General features: G+C 48.1%; 1 protein-coding gene across 3 annotated transcripts; it reads left to right on the top strand.

The window, feature by feature from the left end:
- Window positions 1–1,016: 1,016 nt before the first annotated feature.
- SUMF2 (sulfatase modifying factor 2) lies at window positions 1,017–13,525 on the top strand. 3 transcript variants are annotated; one of them, XM_007452657.1, is made up of 9 exons: window positions 1,017–1,083; window positions 3,916–4,072; window positions 7,234–7,348; window positions 7,782–7,826; window positions 8,192–8,342; window positions 9,569–9,624; window positions 11,783–11,867; window positions 12,035–12,179; window positions 13,441–13,525. In XM_007452657.1, the coding sequence occupies exons 1-9, from the start codon at window positions 1,017–1,019 to the stop codon at window positions 13,523–13,525; spliced, it is 906 nt and encodes a 301-aa protein (XP_007452719.1). The 3 variants fall into 3 exon arrangements, with proteins under 3 accessions (XP_007452719.1, XP_007452720.1, XP_007452721.1); XM_007452658.1 differs by lacking the exon at window positions 7,782–7,826; XM_007452659.1 differs by lacking the exons at window positions 7,782–7,826; window positions 8,192–8,342; window positions 9,569–9,624.
- Window positions 13,526–13,975: the final 450 nt, after the last annotated feature.

Below are 13,975 nucleotides of genomic sequence, written 5' to 3'. Positions count from 1 at the left end.
TCCTGCTTCCTTAGTATAAATCCTTTTGAGCAGGGGTCCCCCCAACCCCTGGGCGGAGGACCAGTACTGTTCAGCGGCCTGTTAGGAACCAGGCCGCACAGCAGGTGAGCAGGGAGCAAGCAAGCAAAGCTTCATTTGGTGCTTCCCATCGCTTGCATGACTGCCTGAACCATCCCCCGCCCCCCTCGAAAAACTGTCGTCTTGAAACCAGTCCTGGTGCCAAAAAGGTTGGGGGCAGCTGCTTTTGAGTAAAAAAGACTGGATAAATTGGACTTTTCATGCTTTTGAAGTAGCTTTGCTGAACTGCTTCCCAGAAATGTTACGTTGTAGTGAGTAGAAAGATGGAGATAGAGTCAAGGGAGTTGAAAGGGCTACAAGCCTAAAGCGGCAAAATAGGAAAGGCAGAGGTTAAATACATGGCTGAAGGCGTAGTGACTGAGGACCAGGTGAGGTAAGAGATTTCCGGCAAGACGGTATTTTTGCACATCGGAACCTTGCTTAGGCTGATATCCCTCCCAAACCCTCTAGTCTCCTATTTTTCTCACCCAAATTACTGTTCTCTTCTACATGTTGCTACAAAATACAGTAGGTATATTTGAAGACCTTGAAAGGGAAGTTGTGTTGCTAAGCTTTGCGTTTTTAGGACTTCGCAGCTGCCTACAGTGAGCGTACAATAAATTGGAAGTTGAAGCCTTTTCTGTGATCTTGCGGTGGTACTCCAGGGCACAAAAGGGAAGGAAATCAGTCCGTCGAAATGTTCATAAGCTAAAGCAGGGGCTTCTGGAATGGCAGGGTCTCTCGACCCCAACACCGAGAAAATTGCCTTCTCTTAATTACCTGGCCCGGCAACACTGGAACTTCGGCCCAGGACTAATTTCTAGGTGGGGCCACGTAGAGGAGCAGTGCGCACGCGTGCGCAGGGCACGGCCGCCGACGTGATGCGCGCGGCGCGCGTGCGCAGCGGACCCGCATGGTGGCGCGTCTCCTTGTGGGGCTCCAGGGGTCGTGTTCTCGGCATGAGCACCTCGCTGTTGCCGCTGCTGACTCTGCTGTCCCTCCTCTCCGGCCCGTGGCTCGAACTAGGTCAGTGTGCTGGCCTGCCCAACTGCCCCTGTCGCCATTCGTCCCTGGAGGCAGGAGAAAAGGGGTGGGGCGCTCGGCCCCTGCGGGGAAAGACGATGGCTGGTCTGCCAGCGTTCTGCGCTATCTTGCAGCGGCCGGAGGTGCCTCCCAGAGGCGGCCAACTTGGCGAGGTGTATCTCACTTCTTTTTTAGTTTTAACTTATTCTGGAATCTTTTGAGCATAAAAAAAGAATAAAACGATCCTCTCCTGTCCACTATGTACCCGTTGCCTAGTTTAAACGGTTGCCAATTTATGGCTTTAATCTTGCTTCTTTGGGACCCTTCCCACTTTCTCCTTCCCCTGGGAAATTCATTTTGGAGTGAATCGAGGCACGATACAATTTTATTCCCCAGTATTTAACTTGAATAACCAAAAAGACAAGAAGTCACGGGAAAAAAAAGTATCACTTTCCCACCTAAAACATACCCGTACTCGTTAACACCATTAAACATCCAGTTAGTGTTCAAGTTCACCTACTGTAAATGTTTTAAAATTATAGTTTACTTGTTGAATTAGTGTCTAAATAAAATTAATATATTGCTAGTGTGTGTGTGTATGTGTGTGTGTTTTGTTTTGTTTTGGCTGTGTTGGGTCTTCATTGCTGCGCGTGGGCTTTAGTTGCCGCGAGCCGGGGGCTACTCTCTTTGTTGTGGTGTCCCGGCTTTTCATTGCGGTGGCTTCTCTTGTTGTGGAGCACGGGCTCTAGGCTCATGGCCTTCAGTAGTTGTGGCATGCAGGCTTAGTGGCTGTGGCTCAAGGGCTGTAGAGCACAGGTTTAGTAGTTGTGGGGCACACGCTTAGTTGCTATGCGGCATGTAGATCAGGGATCGAACCTGTCCCCCTGCATTGGCAGGCAGATTCTTAACCACTGCGCCACCAGGGGAGTCTCTGTGTGTTGTTTCTTAACTCCCTTTTAATCTGAGAATTTCCTGCTTTCTTTATTCCAACCCTCACCCCCCTTAAAGTGGACGAAAGCATGTGTGAGTGTGTCAGAATGAGAATGAGAAAAGGGCCAAAGATGGGATACTGGGGAACATGAAAAGATGACTCTGCCTTTAGGGAAATTATAGTACTTAGACACTGTTAGGTAGAAACATAACAAAATAGTATGTCAAGCCAGAGAAGTGTGACCTTTTGGAAATAGCACTGACCTGGAAGTAAGGAGACCTGGGTTTCTCCTGTTAACTAGCTCTTTAAGTCATTTCCCTTTTGGGTTTTGGTTTCCTCCTGTCATATGAGGGGGTTGAAATAAAGATCCTTTTAATTCTATGATTTTTGGAGGTATCCAAACAGGAAGTGTAAAGCAGTTCATTCAGTCATTTGATGATAATTATTGTGCACTTGTGCTAGGTGCCAGGGATACACTGGCAACAGATGTAGTTCTTTTCTTTCTGGAGCATATGATATAATGGTGAAAATCATTACGAATTGATAAGAGTTCAAACAAGTGAAAAGGAAGAGTCAGAGAAACATGCGCAGTAGTATGGGTAGAAAGTTGATAGATGTATCTCAGAGTATAGTGTCTAGATTTATCTCGCTGGGACAAAAGGTTGTCGTGCAGAAGAATAGAGAGGTAAGGAAAGGAACTAAACATTTGTTGAAAACCTACTGGGACTTACCTGGTGGTCCAGTGGTTAAGACTCTGTGCTCCCGGCAACTTCCCTGGTGCGCAGTGGTTAAGAATCCGCCTGCCAATGCAGGAGACACAGGTTCGAGCCCTGGTCTGGGAAGATCCCACATGCCGCGGAGCAACTAAGCCCGTGAGCCACAACTACTGAGCCTGCGTTCTGGAGCCTGTGAGCCACAACTACTGAGCCTGTGTGCTGCAACTACTGAAGCCCATGCACCTAGGGCCCATGCTCTGCAACAAGAGAAGCCACCGCAATAAGAAGCCTGCACACCACAACAAAGAGTAACCCCCGCTGACCGCAACTAGAGAAAGCCCGCGCACAGCAACGAAGACCCAACGCAGCCAAAAATAATAAATAAATAAAATTAAAAAAAAAAAAAAAGACTGTGCTCCCAATTCAGGGGGCCTGGGTTCGATCCTTGGTAAGGGAACTAGATCCCACATGTATGCCGGAACTAAGAGTTTGCATGCTGCAACTAAGACCCGGCGCAACCAAATAAAATTATTTTTTTAAAAAAAGAAAGAAAACCTACAAAGTGCTAAACATTTCACACATTATTTTAATACAGCCATGCATTTGAGTTAGATATTATCCCCATTTTGTAGATGAAGAAATTGAAGTCCAGACTAAGTAATTTGCCCAAGGTCACCAGCAAATTAAGTGACAGAACAAGAATTTAAAGCCAAAAATTTTTTTAAATAAATTTATTTATTTATTTAATTTTGGCTGCGTTGGGTCTTCGTTGCTGCACACGGTCTTTCTCTAGTTGCAGCGAGCACGGGCTACTCTTCATTGTGGTGTGTGGGCTTCTCATTGTGGTGGCTTCTCTTGTTGGGGAGCACGGGCTCTAGGCGTGTGGGCTTCAGTAGTTGTGGCGCAAGGGTTCAGTAGTTGTGGCTTGCGGGCTCTAGAGTGCAGGTTCAGTAGTTGTGGCACGCAGGCTTAGTTGCTCTGCGGCATGTGGGATCTTCCTAGACCAGGGCTCGAACCCATGTCCCCTGCAATGGCAGGCAGATTCTTAACCACTTCGTCACCAGGGAAGTCCTAAAGCCAAATTTTTAAAGCCTCCATTGTTTTTTTCATTATAGCATTATGAGTTTTACATATGATCCAAATACTGCCACTTCTTTTATATATATTCGACTCTTTTTTTCTCTGCAGGGAATGGGCAGATGACCAACATGGTCCAGCTACCAGGTGGGAGATTCCAGATGGGAACAAATTCACCAGATGGCAGAGATGGTGAAGGACCTGTCCGGGAGGTGACGGTAAAACCCTTTGCCATCGACATATTTCCTGTCACCAACAAAGACTTCAGGTACATCCAGTGTTCTTCCAGGAGAAGTAAAGGCTATTCTAATCTTCATAATATTTAAAAGGAGATTAGCTTGTTCACTACCATATATCATCTTTGCAATGGTACAGTGAGATAAGTGTTATCTACGTTTTTAAGATGAAGAATCTGAAGTCCAAGGACTTCCCTAGTGGCACAGTGGTTAAGAATCCGCCTGCCAATGCAGGGGACACGGGTTCCATCCCTGGTCTGGGAAGATCCCACATGCCGCGGAGCAACTAAACCCATGCGCCACAACTACTGAGCCTGTGCTCTAGAGCCCACGAGCCACAACTACTTAAGCCCTCACGCCGAGAGCCCATGCTCCACAACAAAGAGAAGCCACTGCAATGAGAAGCCCGTGCACCACAACGAAGAGTAGCCCCTGCTCACCGCAACTAGAGAAAGCCCGCATGCAGCAACGAAGACCCAACGCAGCCAAAATTTAAAAAAATATATATATATATCTGAAGTCCAAAGTTTCTGTTAGTGGCAGAGCTGAGCCTGGAACTCAGATCCTCTGACTCTTGAGCCAGTGGATTGTCCAGTGCACTGGGCATAGCACTGAGAAATATGGACAGAAGTCAGACACTCAACAGAAACCTCTGCAACAGGGGAGAAGGAATTGGGAGAAGGGTCATAGTAGCTGAGAGTCCCTTAAATTCCCTTTACATTTACTTAGGGAAATGGCATTGTTTCCAGAATCAAACATTTTGGTTCGAGCTTAATCTAAGAAGCCATGTTGAGCTGCGTCAGTGTCCCCAAGGTGATATGTTTTGGGTAGGTTAAAGTAGAAAATGATCCAGGACATATCTATAACTTACCTTCAAATGGTAGAGGAGGGAGTATAAAGGGAGGAGAGGGAAAGGAAGAGGAGGGGATGGGAAGACAATAAGCAAATGTGAGAAATGACTTACATGTTACATTTGTGGACTTAAAACTTTTCAGGGTAAAAAGTTTTGGGGAAAATTTGATTCAGAAGACACAGGCTGAAATAAGCATAAAGATTGTCAATATACTCCTCAGGCCTTTTGACTCATTGCTTCCACCTCTAGGGATTTGTCTCGAAGAATTAAAAGTTGTCCAGAAACATTTAGCTAAAAAACATTTAGCTATTGATACAACGCTAATACATTTACAGTGTCATCTTGTAAACAAATGTTAACAATTTTAGGATCACTTAAACATATTGTATCAATATACAGACTACTTAGCAGCCCTTAAAAATCCTGTTGTCAAAAAGAGATAGTTCTGAAGTGTTAAGTGAAGAAAGTAGGTTACAAAATACTAAATAGGGTATGATCCCATTTTTGAAAACTATATGTATAGAATGTATATGCGTTAAGAAAGACCTGGAAGATGCAACATGGCATTAGGTGACGGATTCTGCTCATGTTTTTGTGACTTCCAAAGGAAAATAATTACAGGAAGCACCTTCCGAAAGCTATTTAAAAATCCTTGGCTGTGGGGTGAAGGGGGAGAGAATATGGACAGGTATATCTTAGTTGGTGTGATAATGGATGATTTTAGTTTTTTTCTTTTTACCTACCTCTGTTTCCTTGTTTTTCTATAATATGATGTTATATATGCTTTTAAAAAAATATTTTTAAACAGGAAAGTTATTAAAATCGAAGGAGAAATCACTTCTGATCAGGCTTGCACCGCATCGTGACAACCAGAAATAGCTAGCTAGGTAGATGCATTCTTATTTTTTTTAATTTAATTTAATTTATTTATTTTTGACTGTGTTGGGTCTTCGTTGCTGCGTGTAGACTTTCTCTAGTTGTGGCCAGCGGGAGCTACTCTTCATTGCGTAGGCTTCTCATTGCGGTGGCTTTTCTTGTTGCGGAGCACAGGCTCTAGGCGCGCGGTTTTCAGTAGTTGTGGCTTGCGGGCTCTAGAGCGCAGGCTCAGTAGTTGTGGCACACGGGATTAGTTGCTCCGCAGCATGTGAGATCCTCCCGGACCAGGGCTCGAACCTGTGTCCCCTTTATTGGCAGGAGGATTCTTAACCACTGCGCCACCAGGGAAGCCCTAGATGCATTCTTTTATATTTTAAATTGACTCTTTATATTATGGAAATATAATGTCACCTCCAGTAAGCCCCTAAACTTTGCTTAGAACCCATAATCTGTCTTCGCCTCTCTGGTAAGAGTCTCAAACCGTTCAGGTGGTCAGAGGTCGATAAATAGCTGTTGCTACCAAATCTCATCTCCTCCTCCATTCTCAGTGTCCCTTTGGTGGGTGAACAATGTCTTCTCATATCAGAGGTCTGGCACAGATGGAGTACACTTAGCCCAGTGAAAACAATCCATCTTACCTTGGAAATCTGCTTTTGCTGAAATTTGCTCAGCCACACCAAACTATATGAAAATCCATTCTAAAATCTCGGCAAGTCATTTTTGTTTGACTCAATCTCCCTCATCTGTTTGAGGGAGATAATAACCCCTGTTCTGCCTCCCTCCTGTGATTGTTGTGACATTAGGTATGTGACGAAGACCTTTCTGAAGAGAGACCCATTCCTACTCTTGAATCTTCTCAGCAGCTTTATTCATTATCTCCAAAAACTGGAGGTAACCCAGATGACCTGCAACTGGTGAATGGATAAACAAAATATGGCCTATACATCCAGTGAAATACTACTCAGCAATGAAAGGCAACAAACTGCAAAAAAAAATAAAAAAGGAACAGGGATGAATCTTGGAAGCAGTATGTTAAGTGAAAGAAGCCAGACCCCCAAAACTACATACTACTGTATCATTCAATTTATGTGAATTTATATTCTGGGAAAGGCAAAACTATAGAGACAAACAACAGATCAGTGGTTGCAGAGGCATAGGGGAATTTTGGGGGGTGGTTGATGGAACTGCTCTGTATATTGATTGTGATAGTGACTACGTGCCATGTCACAACTCACAAAACTATACACCAAAAAGAGTGAATTCTCCTGTTTGTGAACTGCACACACAGCAACAGATTTTAAAAGAAAATCTGCTCAGGCTCTCAGGTGAATTCCTTGTAGTTCATGAAAATTCTGTGATGTGTGACTAATAGGATAAGGGTGTATGAGGTTTTCTGGAACAGGAGAGGGTGAGGGTGGAGCACAGAACCCTATTAGCTAAACCGTATGAAACATCTCTTTTCAGGGAGTTTGTCAGGGAGAAAAAGTACCAGACAGAGGCTGAGGTGTTTGGGTGGAGCTTTGTCTTCGAGGACCTTGTCTCTGATGAGCTTAGAAACAAAGCAACCCAGAAAATGCAGGTAAGAGAACCTAGGTTTGCAGCTGAGGGGATGGGAGTGGGACCTAGACAGAGAATCCTGTGGGATCTGGGGTCCCCTGGGCCACAGTAGAGAATCCAACCTGAGAACCAGAGGCAGGGAGGAAGCAAGAGAGACCCACCCTGGAAGAGTCAGATGAACACACACTCCCAGGAAGTTCACCCCGTGCTGGTTTCTGTATAGAGAGACTCGGTAAAGATGCAGACACACACAGCATTCAAGATACTCCCTGGACCAGCAAGAGAACCTCTTGAGAAGCCTCCCTCCAATACGGGTGGTGAGATTTTGGACACAGCCTCACTTGGACCACCTGAGTCTCAGCCTGAAGGCTCTGCTTTGCCTCCTGGGTGTCAGTCAGGAAGGTGCCCTCGCTGGGTCAGAGCATCTTTTTAGTCATGCTCCTTTCTTTTTGCAGTCTCTCCTCTGGTGGCTTCCAGTGGAAAGGGCGTTCTGGAGGCAGGTAAGCGTTGGTTCCTCTACTTTGTTTTCTCCCCCTGTTGACTCTTGGGAGGCCTGGCTTCCCTAGACCCTTGCCCATCTAGAAATACTGAGTTTAAAAGGATGACAGAGAAATTTCAGGGAAGCAGCCAAGCCACCCTGTTTTCTCTGCCCTAATCCTTTTACCCCTGGCCCGTCCCATTTCTCCCTTTCGTCTCATGTTTAGTCCTTCTTTCTGACTCTGGACCTCTCCTCACTCACCAGGCTCTCTCTTCCCACTTCCTTGCTCCATCTGTGGTAAAAGCTGAACTCAGGCACCCTAAGCCTAGCCTTCCTTAGACTTCCACGGGCTCCCAGAAGCTTGTCTCACTTCATCCTGGCTATCAGCCTGCAGGTCCCGGCTCTGGCATCCGAGAGAAACTGGAGCTCCCAGTGGTACACATGAGCTGGAATGATGCCCGTGCCTACTGTGCTTGGCGGGGGAAACGGCTGCCCATTGAAGAAGAGTGGGAGTTTGCTGCCCGAGGGGGCTTGAAGGGTATAGAGATGCCAAGCGATTTCCCTTTATTCTTTGTCCCCATCCTGCCTTGCATTGGGGGCTTTAAAGGGTGGGATAGGTTTGTGCTCCCTAGAGCAGTGCTTCTTTTTTTAATTTAATTTTATTTATTTATTTTTGGCTGCATTGGGTCTTTGTTGCTATGCACAGGTTTTCTCTAGTTACAGTGAGTGGGGGCTACTCTTTGTTGCGGTGCATGGCTTTCTCATTACGGTGGCTTCTCTTGTTGCAGAGCATGGGCTCCAGGCGCGAGAGCTTCAGTAGTTGCAGCACACGGGCTCAGTAGTTCTGGCTCACAGGCTGTAGAGTAAAGGCTCAGTCTTTGTGGCGCACGGGCTTAGTTGCTCCACGGCATGTGGGATCTTCCCGGACCAGGGCTCGAACCCGTGTCCCCTGCATTGGCAGGCGGATTCTTAACCACTGCACCACCAGGGAAGCCCCGAGCTGTGCTTCTTACACTGTGTAATGATGGACCAGTTGTTGTTGGTGTTATTTCTAATCCATCTCAGACCAATACTTCCATAAAATAGTGTAAAAATTAGTAACTGGAAAATGGAATGAAAAAAACAGACATGTATTTTTTTAATTATTGGAGAGTCTACAGACATGTTCCATTTCAGTAAGTATGATCAGAACAACATAGCATAGGGAAAAAGAAAAGGATTACCTGTACTGTATACCTTTTCCATAGCTGTATAGGGATTAATATAACATTGCTATTTGCTTATAACTTTGTTAGTTTGCAATCCTAGCTAAACAGAAAGTTAGAGTGAAATAGCAATTTCCCATATTCAGCACCTCTACACAGTCTTTGAATGAACACTGGCTATACCAATAGTCAAAGTTATTAATGTGATAAATGAGGTTGCTTGTTCATTTATCCAGTCTAAGTCTAAAGAACAAGTTTCTCAATGCTTACTCTCAATTTCTGTACTTATCCCAGCATGAGCTGGTAACAGATAGTTTGCAGAATGGCATTGGTCAGAATCACACCTAGAATTGTCCTGTCCTGGAGCAAATCAGAAGCCAGGGCCTCCGAGTGCAATACTGTGAGTGGAGGGGAGGGGCGTGGGAAGTAAAAGTAAGTAATCTTATTCTGTTCTCATCACTTCCTCACTTCCTTTCGGTTGCCTCGCTCTTTCTGCCTTTCCCTTCTTCCCCAACTCCTCACCTCTCCCTCCTCCGCTGTCTCCTTGCCCTCCTGGCAGGTCAGGTTTACCCCTGGGGAAACGAGTTCCAGCCAAACCGCACCAACCTGTGGCAGGTAAGACACACCTTCCTCACTCCTGTCCCTTCTCAGAGTGTTGATTGAGACCTGCTGTGGGCTAGACACTGTGTTAGGCTGTGGGACTCAGAGGCCTTCGTGTTGTAATGGAACTGAAAGCTGGTAAAGGGGTAAAGCAGAAGACCACGTGGTGGGGCTCTATAGTGAAGCTGTGCTGCGTATGCTGGGGGGTGTGCTGGGAGTGTGCTCTCTGGTGCTGCAAGAGCAGGGCGTGGCTTCACAGGGAACATGCCATTTGAGCTGATTGAACCGGAGTTTGCCACGAGAAAAGTGGAGGAAACAACATGCATGTCAGCAGTGGATTAGGAAAGGGTGCTGTGTGTTCAGAGACATGCCAGACTCGGAGAGGCTAGCGCACGGGGAAACAGGAGGTATAGGAGATGAAGTAGGCAGTGGATTGGAGGCAGGTTATGAAGGACCAGGGGTGCCGAGATGTGGTTTTAGATTTTACCCTCCAGGCAGTGGGGAGCCGACAGAGGTCTTGAGACAAGGGAGAGACAACATCATTTTGATTTGGGGGATGCTGATTGTTGAAAATTTGTGTGGGATCAAATGCAGTAGAGCTGCGGGAGGTCTGTGAATCCGAGGCTGCGGCCATGGCCCAGGGCTGTGAACACTTGCACGAAGCAGAAGTGAAATTGAGAGGAAGCCAGGAGGGAGACGCCTGCCTGAGAGGAGAGACAGGGTTTGGTACTTTGCCACACATGGAGGAGTGGAAGAGAGGACTAGAGCACGAATCCAAGCTTGGGCAAGAGGGTGCTGGTGTGACTATTATCCAGAATAGATAATATGCATGTCGGGGGTCAGAGGGATAGAACTTGGTCAGTTTAGGATCAGCCTAGCTTAAGCTGCCTTTGGGTCATGGATATGCTCAGTAAGAGGTTGAAAGTATGAGTTTGGAGCTTAGGACAGAGGTCTGGGTCAGAGCAACTGGTTTGGCGCCAACAGCGTACACTGTAGGCAGGAATGACATCCCCCTAGGGGACTCTGCAGCATGAGGGGAGCCCAGCACCAGCATTTTAGGGTGAAGCCTTGAAAAGGGCCTCAGAGGTAGACTGACCTTTTAGATGATCTTGGGATCAGAGCTTTGCAAAAAGTCTTATCTGACTTATTCACCATGGGATCTTTGTTAAATTAACTGTTTTGAGTCTCAGTTGCTAGCTTTTTTTTTTTTTTTGGCTGCATTGGGTCATCGTTGCGGTGCGCGGGCTTCTCATTGCGGTGGCTTCTCTTGTGGTGGTGCATGGGCTCTAGGAGTGCAGGCTTCAGTAGTTGTGGCACACAGGCTCAGTAGTTGTGGCTTGTGGGCTCTAGAGCGCAGACTCAGTAGTTGTGGCACACAGGCTTAGCTGCTCTGCGGCATGTGGGATCTTCCCGGATCAGGGCTCGAACCCGTGTCCCCTGCATTGGCAGGTGGATTCTTAACCACTTCACCACCAGGGAAGCCCCAGTTGCTAGCTTTTTAAAGGGAGAAAATACTTGCCTCATAACCTGGTCAGGATTAAAGACAGATGTAGCAGCCCTAGCACACAGTTGACGATGAGTAAATTGTAGCCCCTTCATCTTCCCTTTCATAAGATCAGCCCCCATAGAGCAGGGGCAGCTGAACTCCAATTTCAACGAGAAGCAGAATGAACAAGTTGAACAAATTGCGTCAGCAAATACAGGTCACTTTTCCAGAATTTTGGCAGTAAAAAGCAGGAGGTGAGGAAGGCAGGGTCAGAGCAGATGAGGGAGAGTTAAGCCTGTTGGTGGTAGAAGGGAAAGCGATGGTACAGGGGAGCACAGGATGAGCATCTCGTTCCTGAGGAGACGGGTGCAGGTCATGGAGGAGGGGAGGCAGAGCCTTTCTTCTCAAGGCACATGGGGAGGAAGTCGAGAAAGTGGGAGTGGGGCAGGCTGGTGTGGACACAGGGGAAACGACACATTTCCTAATCCAGCCAGGAGGTCATGGTAGAGGACACGAGGCAGCTGGTTTGGGAGCTCAGGGTGGGAACCTCGGGTCACTGCCCTGTGCCCTTCCCCTACCCCAGAGGACACCGCGAGATGGCCTTGGTTTAAACTCCTTTGGGCAGGTGGGAGCAGCTGCCTTGGGACGGGATGGTAAATCTTTGAGCCTAAATTTCTCCCCGCTCAGGGAAAGTTCCCCAAGGGCGACAAGGCTGAGGATGGCTTCCACGGAGTCTCCCCGGTGAACGCTTTCCCCCCACAGAACAACTACGGTAAGATTGCTCATCGGGTTGCTGTCATGTCAGCGTTCACAGCTCAGCTGGTGGGATGGTCCTGCCCGAAAAGTGAGGCGGAGAGAAGCAGCATGGGGAAGCGTTGGCTCCCCAGGGCCATCGGGTGGCGTTCCCCAGCCTGGGCTAGACCCGCCGCTGTGCTTCAGGGCTCTTTGACCTCGTGGGCAACGTGTGGGAGTGGACAGCGTCACCATACCAGCCTGCCGACCAGGACATGCGTGTCCTCCGGGGGGCGTCCTGGATCGACACGGCGGACGGCTCTGCCAATCACCGGGCCCGGGTCACCACCAGGTGAGGGGCTCGGTAGCTGGGGGCTGAGGGTCTGGGTCCTGGACTCCCAGAGCACAGGTGGCACCAGATACGGCGTGGCCGCCACTGCCGTGCCTCCCCCTCCACTGGGGGCTGTGGGTACAGAAGAGGAAGCAAGCCACACTTGCCATGGAAAGCCAAGAGCCCGGGACTGCTGGTGCCTTTTCCTGCCAGCTGTCAGCACCAAGGCAGACTCTGTGTCCAGCATCTTAATTATGTGGTTTCCCCTCTTGTCCTCCAAGCTAGGCTTGCAGAGAGAGGGAAGTGGAATGGCCACATCGATAGGTCATGGCCAGGGGTCATGGAAATATTGACTCTTCCAACGAGTGTGCACATGAAAAGTCATTTTCTACAACCGTTTTGTCTTACAATCAAGAAAAACTAGGCTCAGGGAGGTCCTGGAGCCTGCTCATTTCACACAGATGGCTAGTGGTGGCACCTGAATGGTGGAGTCCCCGGCTCCCGAGTCCCCTTCTAGGACCTTCCACCTTGTTCATCTGTGGATTTATTTTGGTTAATCTCCCTGCAACTCCTCCTGCTCCTGGGTTCCGGAAGGACTGTCGAGAAGCCACTGTTCCTGTGGCCTCAGGGTGTCAGGGTTGCAGGCGTTTCTTTGATACATTGAGCCCTTGGATTTTCCTCACCTTTTTCTTTAGGATAAAGTAGTGGAGAAAGTATTGGCCTGAGGACCAGGAAACTGGGTTTGCCACTGATTCTGTTGTGCCACTAAAGCAGTGGTTGGCCTTGGGCAAGACATTTAAATCTTTCTAGTGTCTGACTCTGGGTCTGTGAGATGGTGAACAAAACACACCTTCCAGAGCAGTAAGGGAAATGGCAAATGACGGAATATGTGTGAAACTTCTCTGGAAAGTGTGAGGTACTGATTGGTGCTACGATAGTCTCACTTTTTGCCGACAGGTTTTTTTCAGCTGAGTTATTCTAAACTACCGACAGTCGAAGTTATTACTTGTGGCCTTTCCTTCCTTCCAGTTCAGTCTCTCAGGACCACCCTCACTTCCTCTACTGTGTCCCAAGGTCCCTTCTTACCCCTTTCCCCCAGGAATGGCACACCCTCAGGCCCTACCCTCACACTAGGTTTCTTTCCAGACTGTGTATGCCCCCTACCAGTCCCCAGGCACCCCAGACCACAGCAGGCCCTGGGAGCTGGAGCAGGAGAGTTGGGTAAGGCCCCGGGTCCCTTTCTCAACAAATGTCCATTCTCTCTCCCCTTCTCTGGTGGCAGGATGGGCAACACTCCAGATTCAGCCTCAGACAACCTAGGCTTCCGCTGTGCTTCCAGTGCAGGCCGACCACCTGGGGAGCTGTGAGCAGCCACACAGAGATGAGGAGAGTCCCCCGTGGCACCCGTGGCACTCCCTGGCCACATGCCAAACACAGCCAAACTCGGGACTACGTCCATCCCCTCCCCCATCCCGTGGCAGACACCCCTCCCCCAGGCAGGAAAGGACCCTGACCTCCGCGGAGGGGCGCCACTGTCTCTTGGAGAAGGGGCCCAACTTACTGATTGTGCCCAGGAGCCGGATGTTTCTCTTAGAGGTCAAATATTGACCGTATGGGGGCCACATACTCAAAACAGTTGGGGCACAGTGCTCTGAAAGGCAGTTTGTGAAAAAATTTTAAATCTGCTCCCTCCTCCTTTCTCGCTGTCTGACCCGGGGACCTGACATTGTTTGCTCAAGGCAGAATTTCCCCAGGTCTCCTTGTTTTCCCAGCAAGTTGCTGTAGAAGGAAAATGATTCCTTCATTTGCCTTATTTG

This window comes from Lipotes vexillifer, unplaced genomic scaffold (assembly GCF_000442215.2).
Source record: "Lipotes vexillifer unplaced genomic scaffold, Lipotes_vexillifer_v1.1 scaffold426, whole genome shotgun sequence".
Lineage (NCBI taxonomy): Eukaryota > Metazoa > Chordata > Mammalia > Artiodactyla > Lipotidae > Lipotes > Lipotes vexillifer.
The sequence above is the reverse complement of the archived record's forward strand: the minus strand, read 5'-3'. Positions and strand labels throughout refer to the sequence as shown.